At 40.5% G+C, this 25,082-nt stretch overlaps 1 protein-coding gene across 3 annotated transcripts in view; it reads left to right on the forward strand.

Moving 5' to 3' along the window:
- The window catches only part of LOC135211116 (uncharacterized), a 366,483-nt gene that overhangs the window by 262,157 nt on the left and 79,244 nt on the right, over nt 1-25,082 (forward strand). For all 3 annotated transcript variants that reach the window (XM_064244219.1, XM_064244220.1, XM_064244221.1), the window contains 2 exons: nt 1,892-1,958; nt 2,126-2,245. In XM_064244219.1, coding sequence (XP_064100289.1) covers nt 1,892-1,958; nt 2,126-2,245 — 187 coding nt within the window. The remainder of the gene's footprint in view (nt 1-1,891; nt 1,959-2,125; nt 2,246-25,082) is intronic.

Consider the following 25,082-nt stretch of genomic DNA (forward strand, 5'->3'; position numbering starts at 1 on the left):
CAGGCAGCCCCCGGTTACCGGTAGGGTTCCCTTCCTGGGGCTAGACGGTAACTGAAAGCCATCGCTAATCAAAATTCAAAAGTCTACAGGTGCCAAAATCCACCTTACAGTGCCGTAGACTGGTTAACGATGTCTCAGGCAGTGTCACAGCCAGATATTTTACCCTAATATTTAATTACTCTTTTATGAAAATGTGGAATTTCATTCGCCTAATCCTTTACATACACAGCTAAAATCTACTTTTGCTATTGTATATCTATTAGTGTAACAACCTAACCAGGGCAACAGTCTCTCTCTCTCTCTCTCTCTCTCTCTCTCTCTCTCTCTCTCTCTCTCTCTCTCTCTTATTGAGGTGAAAACATTTTATGGTACTAGTATGTAATATGTTTATTGATATTTTCAATTAATAATAATAATAATAATGATAATAATAATAATATGACTGTAATTACAAAATCATATGTGGTAATATTTTAAAGAGATGAAAATAACCTTTTCATTTCACTCATATAAGGATAACTCCTCTCTTTCGGGAATGAGAGGCTTTTTATTGTAGATGTATGTGTTTATTAATATTTTCAAATAATAGTAATATAACTGTAGTTTCAAATGAAAATTCTTCCCTTCCTCTTTCTTTGTAGTATCCATATCCCTACCCTCTCTCAACTCCAGAGAAGCTCGGGCTCGGGAAGCTGTCAAATATGTCAAGTAATGTGACGGGAGGGAACAGTGCCATATAATGGTCAATGATTTTAATGGTTTTTATGCAATCTCTCTCTCTCTCTCTCTCTCTCTCTCTCTCTCTCTCTCTCTCTCTCTCTCTCTCTCTCTCTCACAAGGGCATCTTTGGTGTTTTAGCAATTAAAGTAGGCAGTTAGGCTATAGAATAAGCATTTTTTGAAGGGTGTGATAACATGTTTATTTGCTTAACGCGGGTGATTGTGGTCCCTATGCCCCTCAATTATTGAGGCCTTACAGTACAAGTCTATTCTTGTAGAGCGAATTGTATTTTTGGTAGATTATACTAAGCTGGGCTTTCAAAACAAAATTGCTAAACTTATAGCCTATAATCATCTCTTATAATTAATAACCACTTACCAAAAAACTGGCATAAACAACATCTAGTATGCTCATAAACTACAGAGTCAAGAAACAACTAGTAGTGTGTTATTTTGAGGGCTTTTAGTTTAATATATGTATGTTAGTTTACCTTTGTATACCCTTTTTACATTTATTTTATGCACAACAACAACAATAATTCCCATGATAATTCATTTCTTTTAGCAACTCAAAAATGATACTCCTAATTATTTCAGTGGTAGGCCTCAATCAATGGATTTTGAGAACTTAAACAATAGTCTAGCCTACTTTAATGTAAATGCCAGATGATTGGTTTTTGTGCATACTACAGTAACGGTATATAGTGATCCACCACTTTTTCATGGGGGTAGGTTCCAAAACTCCCCACAGAAATTAAATCCCTCTAAAAATACTCATAACTGCTTGTAACTGCTAAATATCCTATCCCCCTTACACTAAAATGCTCACAGCTGCCTATTTTAGCAGTTCATCACTAATTTTATAGTTCAAACAAAAATATACCTTAAATTATCACACTAAAACAATATAATATTTCAAAGAAAAGTACACTCCAAACCATCATCCCAAAACACCCAAAGTCATGCCCCATGGATTTTAGTACTATGTACATTGGGAAACTGATCTTAGATTAGTGGTAGGAGATCAACCAGACAGACTGGGTGTACTCTTTTCAGGATTATTGTGTAACTGGATGAGTTCTGCATGGAATAAAGGGTTGTATTGTATGTTAAATGACCTTTTATGAAAACATGTTTTTGTATCGTAAAAATGTGGCTTTTGCATTTTTCAGGAAAGAGTGACATATGATGATACACCAGCTCCTGAAGAGAAGAAAGGCAAGAAAGCTGGCGATAAAGGTGAGATTTTTTTTTATCATTGTAGAATATAGTGAGTATATATTGCATCTGTCAGTGTTTTTTTTATAGAAATGGGTTATTTGATAGATAAATAGTGTGAGATGAGGTAGAAATGTTAATTTTGAAATAAATGAAGTTGAATGAACCTTTTCTTTATCAATTTTCAGTGAAGCGCGAGTCCAGTGTAGATATCTTGAATGACAACAAGGGCATAACAGATAAACTAAGAAGTTTCATTAAGAGAAGACCCCAGAGGGAACTTTTGGAAAAGAAGGGTATTTACAAAGGTAAGTGTTCCAACATTACGATTTAGAAATATTGAATTTGCTATTTTTACAACTACTTTTGTTGTTTAATGTATACCAAAGCTTACTTCACTAAATTATTGAATGCAAAGACGATTTAATTTTGATGAAAGTTAACTATGACTTACCATTTGAGTGCATTTCTTTTGATACTTCTGTAACATATTTCCCAACATTAATTTGTAGGTTAGAATAAAACATTTAATATCTATTGTTGTTAAAAAAATATGAATTACAGGAGTGTTGAGAAATGGATCATTTGTCATAGAAAAACAACTGCAGTATCCATTTAACATTTGATAGTCTTCTTAGCCTATATTATTGTTTGCTTAGCTTATTTTCTTGATTTTTCCTACAGGGATACAAACCTTTGCTTTTCATAAATGGAGTACCTATTACAATTGGTGTTTGTCGCCTGTGTACTTATTAAAAAAAAAAAGAAAATGGTAATGCAGGCAGGTCTGGGTAGCATAAAAAAAATAGTAATGTAGGCAGGTCTGGGCAGCATAGGAAAAATTAATAATGCTGCCCTGACCTCACAGCCTTCCCACACCATTGTGCTTCCAGCTGCAAGTGTATTCAGTCATGCATATCGTACTAGTGATACACAGTATACTGGCATTCTCTTGTGATTCCTTTGTACTTCTCCAGTTGTCAATCTCAACCAACCACTGCATGTTTTGGTGTAAATATTGGTGGTCATGTCTGTTTTATGTACAAGAGTGCTTAGAAGAGCTTTGTAATGGCCACCACAGAAGTGAACCCTGATTTATGATGGTGTGGAGGCAAGGACAAGCCCTGCAATTAGTATATGACCCTTGTAAAGGTAGACCTGTATTTCTGTGCATTTCCTGTGGGGGAAATGACTGTTTGAGTGGGTAACATAGCCTGCAGTGGAGGTTTGCTGTTTCTGCCTCTTCCACTTCTTACTCTTCCTCCACATTTAGTGGTTCTCACTTTGTAGGCAGCAGTGTTGTCAAGAAGGATTGTCACAGGAGGTCTGCATTTTCTAGGCGGATGAAGTCCAAGAAAAGCCACGAGGAGGAGTCACTCAATGAGAATTTACTGTAAGAGGAGAGATAGTACTTCCTTCGAATGATGTGTGAGCTGAGAGCTGGAGTTCTTCCTACTAGAGGAGGGACTCCCACAATTGCTGTAGCTACACCACACCCCACTCAAAGTCATATTGGTTGGAGTGGAGGGTCTTCCTGGTCAGGGCCTCTCCCCTCCAGGTCCTATACACATCGACTCTGGTCCTCCCACAAGAGTACCTATCAGCAGTAAAATCAGCAACAGACCCAGAGTCAAGGCTGGATGCACCATGCTATGACAGGAGAGTAGCAGAGTGGCATACGTTGTTCTGATAGTTGGAGAGAGAATGGAATCATGTCATGACCCCTCTGATCCTGATGGCCAGGAGGTGTCAGTGAAGGGAGAAGCAGCAAACCTGAAGGAAGAGAAGGGGCTCCAAGGAATTGTAGCCATCATAAGGAGAATACATGGTTTGGCAAAGCAACGTCCCTATCCGCCAAAGTGCCTAAAAGTGAAGCAGTCGGTGTGGCTACTCTGGTCCCAATTGTTGCAGGGTGTTGACAGAGGTCACAGGGGAAGGATTACCTAGCTGAGGACACCCACGCAGCATCTCATTCCTTGAACCCTGTTTTCTGGAGGTGGGTGCCAATACCCCCATATAAAGGTTCAAGCAGTAGTAGGCGAGGTTTAACCATGCATGGACAAACAGTTAGGAGACTTTGTCCTTGAAGGTGTTATAGTCCATCTCCTGGTGGGACCTATGCCAGTGACCCATCTTAAATGAGATACGTACTATATGTAGTTCTGGTGGACAGGTGGCCATTGTCATGAGCCTGGTGGTCCTGGCAGAAAGAGCAATCACCTTGCTTACAAATCAGATCACCAAAATTTGGGAGAGTTTGCTATTAAGGAGGGAAGAATCCTTCCTGTTGGTGGTCTCTTGGCAGGTCTCCCAAGAGAGTTAGCTAAACCTCAAGGATAGGGTAATCATGGACTTCTAATTCACCTCAGGGATAGGGCAATCATGGACTTTTAATTCCACTACCCACCCAACAAAATATAGGAGGCCTTAGGGATCCAGAGAGAAGAGTGTAGGGATAACCTGTTCTTGCAGGCAGCTTCAGTGAAGGTAGGGCAAAGTGGTATGGCAGTGACACAAAGGTCAGCAACACAATCAGAACAAGGGGGGGGTGGGGCACCAACCCATGGAGGAGCTCCCCTTATCTAAGCATCATCAGCTATCACGGGTCATCGTTCCCCATGCCAGGTGGCAGTGAAGGTCAAGTATTTCTGAGCCGGTGACAGTGGAGGTTAGGCATTTTTATCATCTTGGACCTAAAACACATGCTCTCTTCTGTTGTAGAGGGCTCCACAAACAGAGGTGAGAGCCATGCTACAGAAGGGGGCAGTTGGGGTTGTAGAGGATCAGTTGCAGTGAGGAAAGGTAATCCACTCTTATAAGCTTAACATCTGAACTACAGTAGAGGTGCCCTGCCTGTCAGCAAGCGGGCAGCCAGGCCCCTATGGCATCCCAGGTGGTATGCCAAGGGTTTGTCAGGGGGTACATGCTTGTCATGGGTTGTTAGGATTAGGGGCCTGACCACCCGCTTGCTGACAGGCAGGACACCTCTACTGTAGTTCAGATGTTAAGCTCATAAGAGTGGATTGCCCATAGGTCTGTTTGCAACATCAAAGAATTAATGCCTCCCAATTATTTGTTCACCAGTCCCAGACCCTCTTGCATGGGCAATGGACGTCAGCTTGCAGGACTTGTCAAACAAAGATCTCTATGACTTCCCATTGTTCTATCCTTGGTTATCTGTGATGCAGTTTTATGGTGCTTGTCCTGCCGAAATGGACCGATTTCCGGCTATTGGGGCAGATAATAGTGTATTGATAACAGAGGCGCCATTAACCAGTTATCAGTGCCAAAATCAGGTTATTGGCACCAATAAGTGCAGAAAATCTGAGTTTTCAATTATCTGCAATTTTCCCTTATCATCAAGCCATTGGAATGGTGCCAATAAGTGCAGAAAATCTGAGTTTTTCAGTTATTTGCAATTTTCGCTTATCATCAAGCCATTGCAATGGAACCCTCACTGATATCCGGGGACTGCCTGTACTCAGCATATCTGATCCAAAAAAATTTGCTCCAAAAGGTGATTTCATCATATATATCGTGTATAGTGAAATGCATTTTTGGTAGATTACATGAGGATGTGCTTATTACACAGGTTTCTATTTTGGTAGATTATACAAGGCTAGGCTTCCTGTGACTGTCTCAGTTTCAGTAGATTTCACTAATAAGTTAGTTTTTAACTAATAGGCCTAGGAGCAAAAGTCTAGTAGGTTGAGTGCGAATCATCATATAGTACATTCAAAAAGGTTTAAAAACTTGTGGTTTGTGTAAGAATTCATTACTATTTCTAACATTGACAGCCACTTTTTACAGCTTGCAAGACACAGGCATAAACAGCAACAAGTACTGACAAACAACTGACTAGAGAAACATCTATTTGCTGATGTTAGTTACTGTAACTAGCAATGTTTATTAAGAGTTGCATTACAGTTGTCAACAAGTTAAAAGTAATTCCAAAGGTAAAAATAGCTTATTTTCAGTGTAATTCCATAAGTAAAAATAAATTATATTTTTTTTCATCCTTCATGGAACAGAAAAGGATATGTGAAGAAACTATCCCACAAAATTTGAGCATAATATTATAGCTTTGCCTGAAGAAACTAATAATGAGCAGGCTGCAAAATGTTTTTGAGGCAAAAGCAACATCTGAAACTGGCAAAATCACATGTTCAGTACAGTGAACCCCCTTATTCGCTTTCTCCGGATTCGCGGACTCACAGATTTGCAAATTTCTCTCTGGATCATATCTACCCATTATTTGCAAGAAATTTGCCTATTCGCAGGGTTTTCCAACAATAAATAATCACTTAATAGTGTATTTTGATGTTTTCATGACTGAATACATTTTTATGATACAAAATTGATTTACTAATTTTCAAATACTCTTCTATCGCTTCCAGCCAAAAGGATGGAGAGAGTTACCACTATGACATACGTATTTTATGTGGAGAGAGGAGAGAGAGAGAGAGAGACGAGAGGAGAGAGAGGCGAGAGAGAGAGAGAGAGAGAGAGAGAGAGAGAGAGAGAGAGAGAGAAGAATCCTTATTTAAATGAGTGAAGTGGATGGATTATTTTATTTCTTTAAAATACTATTACATGAATTTTGTAATTACAGTTATATTATTATTATTATTATTATTATATAATTATTATTATTATTATTATTATTATTATACATCATTTGAAAATATATTAATAAACATATACACATGTAGCCTACCATAAAAATTTTCTCATCTCAGAGAGAGAGAGAGAGAGAGAGAGAGAGAGAGAAATTACATGAACTTTAGTAGCCAACAAAAAACACAATCTTAGTTGGCAACTCCTTCCTCTCCTGTCACATTACTTGATATATTTGAGAGCTGTGGACCACAGCCGCCTCAGCTTAGCTACCTGTAGTTGGAAAGAAAGCTGCAAGAAGACTGGGATTTCCTTCATTCTTACAGTCTTCTGCATCTTTCTTTCTAACTACAGGTAGCTAAGCTGAGGCGGCTGTGGTCCACAGCTCTCAAATATATCAAGTAATGTGACAGGAGGGGAAGGAGTTGCCAACTAAGATTGTGTTTTTGTTGGCTACTAAAGTTCATGTAATTTCTCTCTCTCTCTCTCCTCTCTCTCTCTCTCTCTCTCTCTCTCTCACTGAGATGAGAGAATTTTTATGGTAGGCTACACGAGTATATGTTTATTAATATTTTCAAATGATGATGATAACAATAATAATAATAATAATAATAATAATCAATCAATAAATAATAAATAATTGTTTAATAAAATGTAAAAGTGTAATTACAAAATTCATTTTATAGTATTTTAAAGAAATACAATAATCTATCCATTTCACTCAATTAAAAAAGGATTCTCTCTCTCTCTCTCTCTCTCTCTCTCTCTCTCTCTCTCTCTCTCTCTCTCTCTCTCTCTCTGAGATGAAAGAATTTTTATGGTAGTAGTATGTACAGTGGACCCCCCGTATTTGCGTTCTCCAGATTCGCGGATTTCTAGCGGGAACGTTTCCCCGCATTATTCGCGGAAAATTCACACATTCGCGGTATTTTTCTATGAGAAATATCCACAATTTTCTGTTTTTTTTGATCAATTTCATCATAAAATGCACTTTTTGTGATAAAACTATTAAAAAACCAAGTATGAAAATTTTTTGTGGGTTTTTCTTGAGTTTTAACCGTCAAAATAGGCTGTTTTTAGCGTTTTTATAGGGGTTCCAAACATTCACGGGTTCTAACTATTCACGGGGCCGTCTGGTACGCATCCCCCGCGAATATGAGGGGACCACTGTAATATGTTTATTGATATTTTCAATTAATAATGATAATAATAATAATAATAATAATAATAATAATAATAATAATAATATAACTAATTACAAAATTTATATGTGGTAGTATTTTAAAGAAATGAAAAAAATCTTTACATTTCACTTAAGTAAGGATAACTCCTCTCTCTTATGGAGATGAGAGAATTTTCATGGTAGATGTATATGTTTATTAATATTTTCAAATGATAATATTAATAATAATATAACTGTAATTTCAAATGAAAATTCTTCCCTTTGTCTTTCTTTGTATCCATTTCCCTACCTTCTTGGAACTCAGGAAGCTGTCAAATATGTCAAGTAATGTGACGGGAGGGGAGTGGTGCCATATAATGGGTAACGATTTTAATGGTTTTTGTGTAGTTTCTCTCTCTCTCTCTCTCTCTCTCTCTCTCTCTCTCTCTCTCTCTCTCTCTCTTACTGAGATGAGAGAAAGTTTATGGTACATGTATGTATATAATAAGTTTGTTATTAATATTTTCCAATGATAATAATATATAATACGTACTATAACTGTAATTACAAAATTCATATGTGAGTATTTTAAAGAAATGTAACAATCTTTCCATTTCGCTCTTTTACATATTGTAAGGACAATCTCTCTCTCTCTCTCTCTCTCTCTCTCTCTCTCTCTCTCTTCTATTTTGTTAAAGAAAGTAGTTCATTCTATCGCAAAGCCACTTGCAATATTATTAAGACAAAGTGTAGATACAGGCAAGATTTATGATGAGCACAAATTACGCATATATTACCCCTACTTTCAAAAGTGGATCAGACTAGAGGCAAGTAATTATAGGCCTGTGAGTCTAACATCACATATTATGAAAGTGTATGAAAGGGTAATGAAGAAAAATATTATGAAACATTTAATAAAAAATAATTTGTTTAATAAAGGACAACATGGTTTCGTACCCGGAAAAGTACACAAACCCAACTGTTAGTCCACCGTGAGAACATATTCAAAAATATGAAAAGCGGAAATGAAACAGATGTGGTTTATTTAGACTTTGCAAAAGCTTTTGATAAAGTAGACCATAATATATTAGCGAAGAAAATTAGAAAACACAATATCGTGGATAAAGTAGGAAGATGGTTAAAAGAATTTTTACACAACAGAAAACAGATAGTTATTGCAAACGACGAGAAATCGGATGAAGTCAAGGTAATATCCGGTGTGCCGCAAGGTACGGTGTTAGCTGCAATACTGTTTGTTATTATGATGAAGACATAGACAATAATGTGAAGGATTCGGTAGTGAGTAGTTTCGCAGATGACACAAGAATAAGTAGAGAAATTACTTGTGATGAAGATAGGAACGCTCTACAAAGAGACCTTAACAAAGTATATGATTGGGCAGAGGTAAATAGGATGGTATTTAACTCTGATAAATTTGAATCAATAAATTATGGAGACAGAGAAAGAAAGCTATATGCATATAAGGGACCTAATAATGAGACCATCACAAATAAGGAAGCAGTTAAAGACCTTGGTGTGATGATGAATAGGAACATGTTTATGCAATGATCAAATAGCAACTCTGTTGGCAAAATGTAAAGCAAAAATGGGAATGTTGTTACGGCACTTCAAAACAAGAAAAGCTGAACACATGATTATGCTTTATAAAACATATGTTCGTAGTCCACTTGAATATTGCAATATGATATGGTACCCACACTATCAAAAGGATATTGCACAAATAGAGAGTGTACAAAGGTCCTTTACAGCTAGAATAGAAGAAGTTAAGGACCTAGACTACTGGGAAAGACTACAATTTTTCTTAAAATTATATAGTCTAGAAAGGAGAAGAAAGAAACGCTACATGATAATTCAGGCATGGAAACAGATAGAAGGAATAGCAGAAAATATCATGGAACTAAAAATATCAGAAAGAGCAAGCAGAGGTAGATTAATAGTGCCCAAAACTATACCAGGAAAATAAGGAAAGCACACAGGACATTAATCCACTACGCACCAGCATCGATAATGCAGCGTCTATTCAATGCGTTGCCAGCTCATCTGAGGAATATATCAGGAGTGAGCGTAGATGTGTTTAAGAATAAGCTCGACAAATATCTAAACTGCATCCCAGACCATCCAAGATTGGAAGATGCAAAATATACCGGAAGATGTACTAGCAACTCTCTGGTAGACATTAGAGGTGCCTCACACTGAGGGACCTGGGGCAACCCGAACAAGATGTAAGGTCTGTAAGGTAAGGTAAGGTCTCTCTCTCTCTCTCTCTCTCTCTCTCTCTCTCTTCTCTCTCTCTCTCTCTCGGCTGCAGGTGTTAGAAGTACATATGTACATATATACCTTTAAGGGTACTAATGTCTAAGATTACTTTGAAATTATATTAATACAATCTGTAAGATTAATACAGTAATATATGATAATAATTTAAGGTAAATTTGATGTAGGATGTTTTATAAGGTATACATTTGGTGTTTCTATTTCTTCTCTCTCTCTCTCTCTCTCTCTCTCTCTCTCCACAAGATAAGTATATCATAGTGGTAACTCTTTCTCTCTCTCTTGGCTGCAAGTGTTAGAAGTTTGTACATACGTATATTTCTTTAAGGGTACCAACTAATGTTTAAGATGACTTTGAAATTACATTAATATAATCTCAAAGATTAATAGAGTAATATGATGATAATTTAAGGTAAACAAATTTGATGCAGGATGTTACATAAGGTATACATTTGGTGTTTCTATTTCATCCTTCTTTTGTCTCTCTCAAGAATTGATAAATAAACAAATAGATACTTGTTCAGTCCTCTCTCCCTCTTCTCTGGAAAAGATATACGTATATATTTATGGGAGGGGAAGAAGTGTTGCCTATAGAAGTTTATTTCAATCTTGTGATATAAGGAGTTATTCTCTCTCTCTCTCTCTCTCTCTCTCTCTCTCTCTCTCTCTCTCTCTCATTTGATGATGCCATTCTCCACTAAAAGCTTTAGATTTTTAGAACTCATGGTAAAGGATTGTAAACCTGTACGTACCAGCAGTCCCCAATTAATGGTGGAGGTTCTGTTCCCGGCTGATGCCACTAACTGAAAATCAGCGATAACAGCACTAACAACCCGCTTAACGTCACCGTTAACTGAAGATTGGCATTGCTGTTAACCCTTCAACGCCAATTGTACTTATTAAACGTCGATATAAATAGTCTTTTGGGTGCCGATTGGACATATGGTACGTTGATATAAAAAGTTTTTTTAAAAATTTGTGGAAAAATAGTTATAGGCCTACTAGGCGAAATTTTTTGAATCACACACCTTGGGGGATGCTGGGAGCTCACAGATCAAGGCGTTGTTTTGTTTACAATCGTTACCCAGGCGCGTAAGCGCAAATTTCTTTCTTCTCGCACTAAAAAGTATCAGCGACACATCTCAAATTATTTCGTCACTTTGACATAATTTTTGCACCATTTTATATTAGCCATTACATGGAGTATTATATATAAAAATGTGCGCAATTTCATGTAGAATACAACAAAAACAACTCATGGTTGTAGCTTTTATCAGTTTTGGAATATTTTCATATAAATAACGATAAGTGCCAAAATTTCAACCTTCGGTCAACTTTGACTCTACCGAAATGGTCAAAAAACGCAATTGTAAGCTAAAACTCTTATATTCTAGTAATATTCAGTCATTTACCTTCATTTTGCAACAAATTGGAAGTCTCTCGCACAATATTTTGATTTATGGTGAATTTATGAAAAAACTCTTTCCTTACGTCCACGCGGTAACTCTTCCGAAAAAATCATAAATTTTTTCGTCCAATTGTCGTAATGTTTGCACCATTTTAAATTAACCATTACATAAAAGTTTTATATATGGTAATGTGCACAATTTTGTGTAGAATATAACTAAAAAATAACTCATGGTTGTAGCTTTTATCAGTTTTGAAATATTTCATATAAATAACGATAAGTGCCAAAATATCAACCTTCGGTCAACTTTGCCTCGACTGAAATGGTAAAAAAATGCAATTGTAAGCTAAAACTTACATTCTAGTAATATTCAATCATTTACCTTTATTTTTCAATAAATTAAAAGTCTCTAGCACAATGTAATGTTTTGATTTATGGTGAATTTATGAAATAAAAAAACATTTTCCTTACGTCTGCGCGGTAACTCTTCCGAAAAAATTCAGAACATTTTTCGTCCGATTGTCGTAGTGTTCGCACCATTTTATATTAGCCGTTACATAAAGTTTTATATATTAAAATGTGCACAATTTCATTTAGAATACAACTAAAAACAACCCATCGTTGTAGCTTTTATCAATTTTAAAATATTTTCATATAAATAACGATAAGTGCCAAAATTTCAACCTTCAGTCAACTTTGACTCGACCGAAATGGTCGAAAGATGCAAATGTAAGCTAAAACTATTACATTCTAGTAATATTCAATCATTTACCTTTATTTTGCAACAAATTGGAAGTCTCTAGCACAATATTTCAATTTATGGTGAATTTATGAAATAAACTTTTTCCTTACGTCCGTGCGGCAACTCTTCCGAAAAAATAAGGGATTTTGACGTAAGGAAAAATCTATTTCTGGGCGATTGGCTCGTGTCGCCAGCGAAATATCCTTTAATCTATTATTTCTAGGGTAAATGTACTAACACATACAGAGAATAAATAAAATAAAGAAAAGTCAGTATAACTGACTCGCTCACCCTCCAGGAGGGTGTCGGTATGAACACTAGGCGAGTGAGACCACTACCACGAGCCAAATGCCAATAGAAATCTCCCACTACAAAATCCCTCCAAGAGGGCAGCCGACCCACAGAGTGAGCAAGCTCGTACTACTACTACTCCATCCCATGCTGCCGACTGCTGCGCCTCTGGTGGCCATCCTGAAGTTAGCAGACAATCTTGGGCGAAGGGATGGGTAGGGTGGGATTTCGCTGGCGACACGAGCCAATCGCCCAGAAATAGATTTTTCCTTACGTCAAAATCCCTTTTCTGGGCTCAGCTCGTGTCCGCTGCGCGAAATCGTACCAGAGAAATAGCACAAGATTGTAAACAAAAGTAATAAAATGAAAATAAAAATAAATAAATCAGAATAGGTCTCAAATAAAAGATAAATTATATCTAATATAGACTATAATTGCTAAAAGATACATATACACAGGGGTGGTATAAAAATAGAAATATTCTTTAAATTCCCTTAAATCTAAACATGTTTGCTAACATAAGGTAATTTACATATATACAGGTAAAATTATTTACATGTATCAAATGGTATCTGTGTAACAGCATGTATCAAAAGTATAATAGCAATTAATAAAAACAATCAACAATAATAATATATAAAGGAATGTATATGACTTAATATACAAAACCCGTAATCATTATAATATGATGTATCCCCTAGCATAAAATAAGGGAAACATCCATGAGATCAATGTTTATAATCATTTGTGAGTGTCCCTAACCAGACAATAAGGGGCACCCACTACACTATCACAAAAGCAGCTAAGACACAAGGTGAATGCAAATGAACAAGGTAGGAATAGACGAACTTTTGGGTGAGGCAGGTAGAAAGGAGACTGAATCTTCTACTATAAATTAGCTAGAGTCAGGGGAAACTATGTTACCCGCTGCTACTGCTGGGAATTTCAGAGCTTCCAAGGACTTAAGGTAGTGACGTTTGAACACTGTCGGCGATTTCCATCCAGTATACTTTTTCAACTCATCGAAGTTCATATGTTGGAAATAATTAATTGAGGTGGCTACTGCTCTGACATCATGTGCTTTCGGGAAAGAGTCAGGATTGGCTTGCTTAATAAAGTAGGATTTGTTGCCTGATGCCTTTAATGGATAAAGTTCCACCTTTTTCCCTCCTAAAGAGGGGACCCGATGAAGATGAGGAGGTCCTAGACAGAAAGGCTCGTAAGGTTGTAACTGGGCAAAGAGATACATCTTGTGGAAGGGGTAGTACCTTCCAAGGTTCCCACCTCATCAAAGGATCTTCATTCTTTGCTAAAAAGCTACGTTCCGGAGAAAGTAGGACTTCTCCTGTGGGAAGGAACTGAATATGATCCGGGTCTCTGGATAGAGCCGACAGTTCTGAAATTCTTGCTCCTGAAGCTAAGCTTAATAAGAATAGGGTTTTTCTTAAGAGCATTATAAACGAGCATGTGTCATTATCGGTTTTCGGAAGCCAGTTTTAGAACATCATTTAAGAACCATGAAACTGACGTAGGCCTTACAGAAGGCCTAAGCCTAGCACATGCCTTAGGAATAGACGAGAAGTAGGAATCCGTCAAGTCTATGTTTAAATCCAAATTGAAATATCTTTTTCAAAGCTGACTTGTTTGTCGTAATCGTGCTAGCTGCTAAACCTTTTTCAATAAGGATCTGAAAAAGGATATAGCTGAATTAACTGTCATGATTTCTAATAATCCGATTCTCTCAGGAAGGTTGCTAACTTTTTGACAGCAGCATCATACTGCCTCAAAGTCGAATCCCTTTTATCGGATTCCAAGAATAGAATATTCTGAGGGTCAATATTCGCATCTCTTTTTGCCGCAAACTTCATGAAATCCATAAAGTTAGGGTTTTGAGAATCCCTGAGGAAGCGAACACAGTCTTCATTTGTACTGACTGGGAGAGCTTGGGACTGGGGATCTGAAGAGGACGAAGGCCCAGCTCCAAAATTAGAGGATACCAGTTGCTCTTCGGCCAGTCTGGGGCTACTAGAGCCACTTGACCCTTTAATGTCCTGAGTTTGTTCAATACTTTCATGAGGAGATTCACTGGAGGGAAGACATAAATCTTCTCCCAGTTGTTCCAGTCTAGAGCCAGGCGTCCGTGGCATAGGCCAGAGGGTCCAGGTTGGGGGCTACATAACACGGTAGTTTGTGGTTCGCTTGGGATGCGAAGAGATCCACCTGTAGCCCTGGGACTCTTTGAAGGATCCATTGGAACGAACTGTTGTCCAGTGACCATTCCGACTCTAGGGGCACTGATCGGGATAGGGCGTCTGCTATGACGTTTCTTACTCCAGCTATGTGAGTGGAGGAAAGATGCCAACTGAACTTGTCTGCCAGGGAGAAGATGGCTATCATGACGTGATTTAGATGACGTGACTTGGAGCCTCCTCTGTTTATACAATGTACTACCACTGCGCTGTCCAGGACTAGCTTTATGTGGGAGTACTTGGGTGGGCGTAACCTTTTTAGAGTCAAGAACACTGCCATTGCCTCCATGTACGTTTATATGGTGAACTGACGGAACTGAGGTGACCAAGTCCCTTGAACCTTCTTGACCTGGGAATACCCTCCCCAGCCGCTTAAGGACGCGTCTGTGTGGATGGTGATCCCTGGTGGAGGGAACTGAAGGGGTTTACTGACATTGATAAATTCTTGACTCTCGCCCACGGCCGAAGTCGATTCTTTAGAATCAGAGGCACTGAGGATAGTTTGTCCCTGGACCTGACGTTTGCTCGCGAGCGCCAGATTCTGGTTAGGTCTTTCAGTTTGGCTTTCATTAAGACGTTTGTCACTGATGCAAACTGGAGAGAACCCAGGATCCTTTCCTGAGCTCTCCTTGACGCCAGTTTGTGACTTAGAAATTGCTTGACTGACTTTGCTATTTCTTTCCTTTTGGTTGATGGAATCGACAGAGTGTGGGAGGATAGATTCCATTGAATGCCCAGCCACTGAAAGTTTGACTCTGGAGTGAGTCTTGATTTGGTCCTGTTTATCTTGAAGCCTAGATATTCCAGGAACTGAATCACTTTCAGAGTAGCTCTGTTGCATTCCTCGACTGTTGGGGCCCAGATCAACCAATCGTTGAGATACGCTACTACCATAATCCCTTGCGATCTGAGTTGTTGCACTACCACTTCCGCTAGCTTCGTGAACACTCTCGGTGCCACGTTGAGTCCGAATGGAACTACCTTGAAGGAGAATGTCTGGTCTCCTATCTTGAAACCCAGATACGGACGGAAGTGTCTTGCAATAGGGATATGATAGTAGGCGTCTGTAAGATCGATAGAGGTGGTGACGGCCCCACGGGGAAGTAAGGTCGCACCTGAGAGATCGTGAGCATCTTGAACTTGTCGCAGCGGATGGTTAAGTTTAAGCGGGACAAGTCTAAGATTACCCTTCTTTTTTGTGAGCCTTTCTTTGGCACGCTGAACAAGCGACCTTGAAATTTTAACCTCTTGACTCTCGCTATAGCTCCTTTCTGAAGGAGGTCCTCCGCGTACTCTGTCAATTCTTTGGAAGGAAGTTGACGGAAAGGTCTGGCTGGAGGTGGGTTCGTCAACCAGCTCCAACCCAGCCCTTTTGACACTATGCTCTGAGCCCATTGGCTGAAGTTCCACCGGTGGCGAAAGTGAAACAGCCTCCCTCCTACCAGAAGTTCTTCATTGGTTCTGGTAACCGCCTCGTCCTCCTCTGAGTGCTTTCCCCTATTAAAGGGGCCTCCCGATCCTCTCCCACGAAAGGACCTCTTACCTCTGCCTCCCTTACCCGAGCGGTCATACTTCTGAGAAGCTTGACTCTCGAAGGCTTGATTGTAAGCTGGAGAGATGGCGTAAGAGGTGGAGGGCTGAGGCTGAGGGGATATCACATAAATTGGCTGTGATTGACCTTTAGAAGTGGAGGGTTGGGCTGTCTGCACTAACGGTACTGCTGGAACTTGTTGAGGAAAGCGTGGTTGCTTCTTCTGGTAAGGTTGGAAACGCCTGGGTTTCTTTTGTCCCTTACCTTTAGGAGTCAGGTCTTGCCTCCTCTTAGCCGTAAGGCCCCAACGATCCTTAAGGCTCTGGTTTAACCTCGTAGCCTCTGACTGGACCTCCTTAACCATAGCTTCTGGGAAGAGATCTGCTCCCCAGATGCTAGACGAGAGTAACCTATTCGGTTCATGCCGGATGGTTGCCTCTTGTAGGACATGCTTCCTACAATTCGTCCGAGCAGTGGCAAACTCAAACATATCTGACTGTACCGTTTGAGTCAGGGCTTTGGGTCATGAGCTTAAAATCGGTTCTGATCCATAAGCCATGGTAGCTACCTCAGACATAGCCATAGAATTGATGGATCTGGCTAGTCGCGATTTTGCGTCAAATTCAGCCTGAATAAGGCTATCTGGGAGCCTGGGTAGCTTTTCACCAAACTGCTCCATAGCACAGTCCGGTTTGAGTTTGCCAGCTGAGAATGTGTTCGGCAAGTCTTCCCACAATTCTCCAACTGAGGGAGCAACGGAGATGTGGGATCTGCTTCCTTCAACTGCGGTATAGGTTCCCCCTTCTGGGCCGCTGGGATGGTCGACCTCGCGATCTTGGTTAGGAACGGGAGCGGGGTACTCTCATCCATTGTGAAAATGGTAAAGGGACTCTTAAACGGTTGTATCTTGGTGTTAGAACAATCCATGTCCTCTAAACACCTGAGCCATTCTCTCTGAGCCTGGTCTCGTGAGTAGAGGACTGTCTCCTTAGGTACCTTATCGTCCCGCACCATAGCCGAAGGCGTGAGCCTTGCGTAGCCTATAAACGGAGGCTGGAGGTCTTCCGGGAAGAACTCGAAGTCCTCTATTCTTCGAGTCCCAAATTCCGGTATAGAGATGAGACCGTCCTGGAAGGGGGCGTATGACTCTACTCTCCAAGGATTGTTCATAGAGAACTGAGGTAGTGAGTCATACGGAGGAAGTTGAGATCCACTTGTGTTGGAAAGTGGAGGAGAGGCTAGAGGGAGCTTCTCTCAGCCCGGCTATAATGGAGTCCTGGGAAGTAATCCTATCCGACAGACGAGAGATCATTTGCTCCATGCTACTCTTTAAGGACCCAACCAGGTCACCCACCTGTTGCAACAGGCCAGCATTGGAGTCCAAAGCCGGAGCTGCTGCGGAGGTGGAGGGGAGGCTCTGAATCGGAACCCAACGGTAAGCGGAAACTGGTGACTCTGCCGGAGTGCGAGATCTCTCTCTGGAGGATTTTACTCCTCGAGGACTTAGAGCCGGAGCTAGAAGCTTTAGACCTGGTTGCTCCGGGATTCCCAGCCGGAGACTTACGGGAGGAGGATGAAGCCGAAGTCGTCTTCTTAGACGACGACGACGTCTTAGTCAAGGTCATCACTTTAGCCTTGACCTTAGGTCTAACCGAAGCGCCAGGAGGAGAATATATTTCGTCACCGTAAAGCCTTGGAAGGATGGAGAGGTTGAGGGGTAGAAGAAACAGTTACGCCCAAGGGTGACCCTTGGGTGTCCACCGTACCTACCTCGACCAACAGGTCGTTCTATACCTACCATAGGTTCAACATTAATATCTAGGGTCGCGACATCCGTAGAGATATCCTGGTCTTGATCAGTTAATGAGGTAGCCAGCTGTTGTTGGATGAAGGCGATAGTCGGATCCGCCTCTACCGGGTCGACGTATCCTGTCGCCTTGCCTCCGGGGAAGATTAATAATGCCAACCGCTTCTCCAGGATGTAGGGCTGTCCCTTGGCGGCGTTTTTCCCAAAACCGCCGACCCAGGCCCGCAGGGTAGCCATGCGGTATCCCTTACTGCCGGAGCCTGGAAGAGAGGGCGTAGTTTTAGATTTAAGAATCACTTAAAACTAAAACTTAAAGTATAACTTAAATTAAATGCCTTAAGTTAAAGTAAATGATGAAAACTTAAGCGCTAAAATAGAAGCGGAGCAGCTACTGGAGATGGAAAACTACCCCTTCCAAAAGCTGGCTCACCAGATCGTAACATATGGTACACGTCTCATGGTACCAGACCTGGATGTCCCCGAGCGGAGTCGCGCATGGAGCATGGGACCGGCAAACTTCGTGTCCACAAGGGTCCTGAAGTGTGGCGGAACATCCCGGATGCTCACAGTTGGTGGCCTGTAAGTGGGAAGACACATGAGTATCTTTAAAAAAAAAACATCACTTTACAGTCTAAAGGACCGAAGAAACAAACTCCGATGCATGCCGGAGCTCGGAAAAATTTGGGCATAACCCCTCCCTGCATCGCCTGATAGGCTATAATCCCGAGAGATCCGTAAGACATGTCAAGGGAGGGGGGATTGGTTTTTTTTAAGGTACTTAAGATAAACTTTAATAGATCAACTTAAAAACCTAGCACATAAGCAAACCGGACTAAGTCCAGTGCGTAGCGGAGTGTAGTAACTCAGCAAAACGGTAAGGTTAGCAGAGACCCACTGTATGCTCCGGTCCACCCTACTGGGTGGACTAACACAACTTTCCGCTGGATACCAGGACTCCGATCAGGAAGGAGCCCTAGTAAGGTGGGAAAGGGCGAGAAGACATACAGGCTCGAGCTAGCCCGGAGCGACAAGGTAGCGCGGAGGGGGGGAAAGGCCAGTACCCCCCCACTCCGTACCACCCGGCCGGACCGGGAAGCCGGAGAGGTCAAGACCAGTCTGGGTCTGTCCCGACTCCCTAGCCCCTCCGCCTGAGGGGGAGAGAGGGAGGCAGGCTCGGGTATGTGGAGCGAGCATGGGCAGACCGACCCACCCCCGCCCGACTCTATGGAAGAGCGGGAGGGGGGGGGGAGAATGACTGGACAGGCGTCTGGCTGACCCGTGATCACGAAGTGACCACGAGGCGGTAAGACCAAATACGACAACTAAGCCTAGGACAACCACTGATCAGAGAAATGCTATCGGGAAGCATACTGAACTGAAAAGCGGTAGCAAATAAGCCCACTGGGCCAAACCAACTGATCAGAGAGATGCTATAGGGAAGCAACCGAACTGATGAGCGGTAGTATAGGCTCAAAGAGCCAGGACCTAGGCTAAGCCAGACGCCTAACTAACCTAACTATAACAAAATACACAGTATAAATAAATAAAATGAAAGAAGAAAACAATATAGCAGGAGAAAAAATCCAGGAGTGTACGACTAACCCGAAGGCAAGTCTAGCCCATCCAAAGCTAGTCAGAGGCCGATACTAAGAACCTGGACTAGGGTCTGGATAGAAGAAGCCTACGTAAGGTAAAATACATGCATGCATGACAAACCTGAGTAGACCGTACCCTAAGTAAAGCGGATAATCATATAGAGCGAAGATAATAAGGAGATGTTCAAGGTATGGGAGACCAAGAACGAACCCAACACGAGGCAGAACCATGCTGCCATGCTTCCGACCCCGAGATCGTATTTATACCTAAAAAACGGCAAATACTGTCTCAGGGGGGGCCGGAAAAAAAAACCAACTAACCGTAAATACTGAGTACTTAACTTAGCTGCTGCGATAGCTGCACGCTCCATAATAGAAAAATCCAATGAAAGGGCACAAAAAAACACAGAGAGGAAAAATATCACAACCGACTCGTGTGCGCTAACTTGAAAGGATGGCCACCAGAGCGCAGCAGTCGGCAGCATGGGATGGAGTAGTAGTAGTACGAGCTGCTCACTCTGTGGGTCGGCTCCCCTCTTGGAGGGATTTTGTAGTGGGAGATTTCTATTGGCATTTGGCTCGTGGTAGTGGTCTCACTCGCCTAGTGTTCATACCGACACCCTCCTGGAGGGTGAGCGAGTCAGTTATACTGACCTTTTTCTTTATTTTATTTATTCTCTGGTATGTGTTAGTACATTTACCCTAGAAATAATAGATTAAAGGATATTTCGCGCGCAGCGACACGAGCTGAGCCCAGAAAATAAATTTTTTCGTCCGATTGTAGTAATTAACGTTTGCACCATTTAAAATTAGCCGTTACATAAAGTTTTACATATGGAAATGTGCGCAATTTCATGTAGAATAGAACTAAAACAACCTATGGTTGTAGCTTTTATCAGTTTTGAAATATTTTCATATAAATAACGATAAATAGAAAAAATTCTTCCTTCGGTCAGCTTTAACTCGACCGAAATGGTCGAAAACTGCAATTGTAAGCTACAACACTTACAGTCTAGTAATATTCAATCAGTTACCCTCATTTTGCAACAAACGAGAAGTCTCTAGCACAATATTTTGATTTATGGCTAATTTTTGAAAACAGCTTTTGTTTACGTCCGCGCGTTACGAATTCATGCATCATTTTGTGATAATATTTTCTCTGTCTTGCCTTGATTGTTTTACAATGTGTTATATACCAAAATGATTGCAATTTATTGTACAATACAAAAAAAATTAACTTGTTAGCTTTAACCATTTTGCTCACAGCGCGATTTGTATACAATTGTATATGACATTTTTTTTTGCACTGTCATATATCCCAATATTTATATATGATAATGATATTTTTTTAATTTCTGATGGTTGCATACTAAACTTCAGACAATGACAAATAAAGGAGCCTAAAATGAACTCTTAATCTTGAAAACTAAGTGTGCTGTGATTTTTTGAAAAAAACAATTTTTCCGCTTCGGCGCTCACTCGCGAATGCCGCCGGCATATGGGAGACGATTTTTAAAATACCGCTTCAGCGTTTAAGGGTTAACTGGAGATCGGTGCCACTAACCGTAGATTGACACCAAAAATCCAGTAAGCAGTGTCGCTAGAAAAGTGCCATAAAACCAAATACCTTATATTTCCGCATTTAAGACAAACTTTAGATAAGACGAGGTAAAAAATCATGGCACATTTTCATTAATTTATCTCATGTCTGTAGTACTATAGGACAACTTCTAAATTACAAAACCAAACTTTTTTTGGATCAAATTTATTATTTTGCTTGTTGTATCCAATTACAGTATATTACTGATATCATATTGTTACTGTATTACAGATAAACATCATCATGTACACCAATTACATTTGATGTTGTTTACAATCTCAAAATCTCGGCTGATTTGAGTATTATCGACATCTTCATTGCCATTATTTGTTAGAAGAGATATCATTTGGAGATACCTTTTATTGCAAACTAACAAAGTTTGGTTGAAAACATGCATATATTACTTCGTTATATAAACAGTTTCTCCATTTCCGAACATCACTTAACCGCTTGGCCGTTATTCGTTTTATTCAGGCTCGGCTATAACCTGAAGCTTTAATTTACTAGTATTCTTTCTTGAGATCTCCATTGCATAAGGGATTAACAAAAATGTATTTTATTTTTACTTATGGAAGCTACCATTGATAGTCAGCAGGGTTTAACAACTTAATAATTTTAATGGAGCTCTGAAAAATGCTTGATAGTTACAGAAAATGTTAGCAATCAGCTGTTTCTAAGTTCGGTTGTATATGTCATACGTTTACAATAATTGCTTCATCCAGAATTCTAAAAACTGTAATTGTTTTACTGGAGGAGTATCTTTAGTATCGATGAGAGAGAGAGAGAGAGAGAGCATTGCCTAGGTTAGGTTGTTACATTGATAGACATCCATTTGCAAAAGTTGAATAATAGTTGTATTGAGAATAATGATTATTTTAATAAAACTTGTTTTACTGTCATCATATTGCAAGTACGTATTATTGTATTTCTGGGCTCAGCCATGTCGCTCCGTGAAATACGTTCCTTTAGCGCTATTTCTAAGGTAAATTATAGCTAAATGACAATTCAAAAATAAAGGGTTGAAAGTGAAAAACAACTAAAAAATGTGAGAATATAATAAACTAAGATACAATTAGTATAAAAATATATCATAGCCTTAATAGACACCATATTTTAAGGCTAAAAATGTATATAAATTTCAGTTACAAAAATACAGATTTAAATTGTAATACAATAACATTATGTACAAATAAAACTTAAACTCTAAATATGAACATCATAGGATGGACTGAGGTAGCTTAGGTAGATTGTTAATGAGGCTGGCGGAAAGAAAATGAGGAAAAATTAAAGTCACTGCAAATTGTTCATGCTGTAGCAGGGGACACTGGTCTGCCCAACGCTACTGTCGGGTATTTAAGAGCCTCCAAGGACTTAGGGTAATGGCGTTTATAAACTGAGGGTGACTTCCAACCTGTGTACTTTTTAAGATCATCAAAACACATATATTTGAAAAAGTTAATAGTTGTTGCAATAGCTCGGATGTCATGCACCTTCGGAAATGATCCTGGATTAGCTTTCTTTATAAAATACAAAATTTGTTGCCTTATGCCCTTTAGAGAAATGGTCCCCCCAGCTTCCCTAATGAAAAGTGGGCCTTTCGAATGGCCAGATGTCCTAGAAAGAAAATCCTTCAGTGTTTGCACAGGGCACAATAATGGATCCTGCGGAAGCGGGACAATTTTCCATGGCGACCACCTATCTAGAGGGTCCTCATTCTTGGCGAGAAATGTCTGATTTGGTGAAAGCAACACGTCCCCCGATGGTAAAAATTCTATATGACCTGGGTCTCTAGATAAAGCTGACAACTCTGAAACCCTAGCACCTGAAGCCAGACTTAACAAAAATAGTGTCTTACGCAATAAGGATTGATAATCACACGCCAAGTTGTCTGTATCCGAAGCGAGCTTAAGTACATCATTAAGAAACCATGACACCATCGACGGTCTCTGTACAGGCCGAAGACGTGCACATGCCCTCGGAATAGACGTGAAGTAAGACTGTTAAATTGATACCAAATCCGATCTGGAAAATCTTTTTCAAGGCTGATTTCGTAGTTGTAATTGTGCTAGCCACCAAACCTTGTTCAAATAAACTCCTGAAGAAGGTGATAGCTACATTAACTGACATATTTTGGATATTGGACGCATTGAGGAAAGCCGCCAATTTCTTAACTGCTGATTCATAGTGGCGGAGTGTTGATTCCCTTTTGTCTGACTCCAAGAACTAAATGTTTTCTGGGTCTATGTCCTCACCCCTCCGTCCTGCAAACTTCATGAAATCCATAAAGTTAGTGTTTTGTGAAGACCTGAGGAATCGAACACAGTCTTCGTTTGTACTTGTTGTGACAAGCTCGAGTTCTGAAGAGAGTGAGGACGGAGACCCAATTCTAGGAGAAGAGGAAACCAGTTGCTCTTCGGCCAATGTGGTGCTATGAGTGCCACTTGACCCTTGAATGACCTCAACTTGTTCAGAACCTTCAGGAGAAGGTTCACTGGAGGAAATAAGTAAATTTTCTACCATTGGTTCCAATCTATGGTCAGAGCATCTGTAGCGTAGGCCAGAGGGTCCAGGTTGGGGGTTACGTAACATGGGAGTTTGTGGTTCGCCTCGGTAGCAAACAGATCCACTTCCAGACCCGGTACTATGCTGCAAACCTTCTTGAATGACTTCCAGTCCAGTGACCATTCTGATTCCAGTGGGACTGAGCGAGAAAGTGCGTCCACTACTACGTTCTGAACTCCTGCCAGGTGAGTAGCTGACAGATGCCAGGTGTTCTTGGCCTCTAGAGAGAAGATTGCTATCATTACGTGGTTCACATGGCTTGATTTTGAATCGCCTCTGTTTATGCAGTGCACTACTACTGCACTGTCGAGAACCAACCTGATATGTGTCCCCTTTGGCGGGCGAAGTTTCCTCAACGTAAGAAACACATCCATAGCCTCCAGGACGTTGATGTGGAGCTTCTAGAACTGAGTCGACCACGTCCCCTGAACCTTCTCGTACTGCGAGTATCCCCCCCAACCCATCAGAGACGCATCTGTTTGCACCACTAAGGACGGAGGAGGAAATTACAGCAGAATTGTCTTTGCCAAGTTTGATGACTTCGACCAAGGCCGAAGATGTTTCTTCAGGCTGGCTGGCAACGAAGCAAGCCTGTCCCGGAACCTTGCATTGGCCTTGGAACGCCAAACTCGATTGATATCCTTGAGTTTGGCCTTCAGCAGGACGTCTGTCACGGAAGCAAACTGGAGAGAGCCTAAGATCCTCTCCTGGCTTCTCCTGGACGTCTTTTTGGATTTCAAGAATTGCCTTGTCGCCTTTGCAATCTCCTTTCTCTTTGCCGATGGAATGGAAAGAGTATGCGAATCCAAGTCCCATTGGATACCTAGCCACTGGAACCTTGACTCTGGATACAGGCAGGACTTGCCCCTGTTGATTTTGAACCCTAAGTGTTCTAGGAAAGTCATGACCTTTTTCGTGGCTTTCATACACTTGTCCTTGTCCATCTCCCACACTAGCCAATCGTCCAGATACACTACTACCATTATACCCTGAGACCTTAGCTCCTGCACCACCGACTCCGCTAGCTTCGTAAAAATCCTTGGGGCTATAATGAGCCCGAAGGGCATTACTTTGAAGGAGAAGGCTTCCTTCCCTAATTTGAAGCCTAGAAACGGACGGAAGTGCCGAGCTATCGGGACATGATAGTAGGCGTCTGTAAGATCTATAGAGGTGGTGACGGCCCCACGGGGAAGTAAGGTTCGCACCTTAGAGATGGTCAGCATTTTGAACTTGTCGCAACGAATGTACAAGTTTAAACGGGACAAGTCTAAGATCACCCTTCTCTTGTC

Source organism: Macrobrachium nipponense, chromosome 4 (genome assembly GCF_015104395.2).
Source record: "Macrobrachium nipponense isolate FS-2020 chromosome 4, ASM1510439v2, whole genome shotgun sequence".
Lineage (NCBI taxonomy): Eukaryota > Metazoa > Arthropoda > Malacostraca > Decapoda > Palaemonidae > Macrobrachium > Macrobrachium nipponense.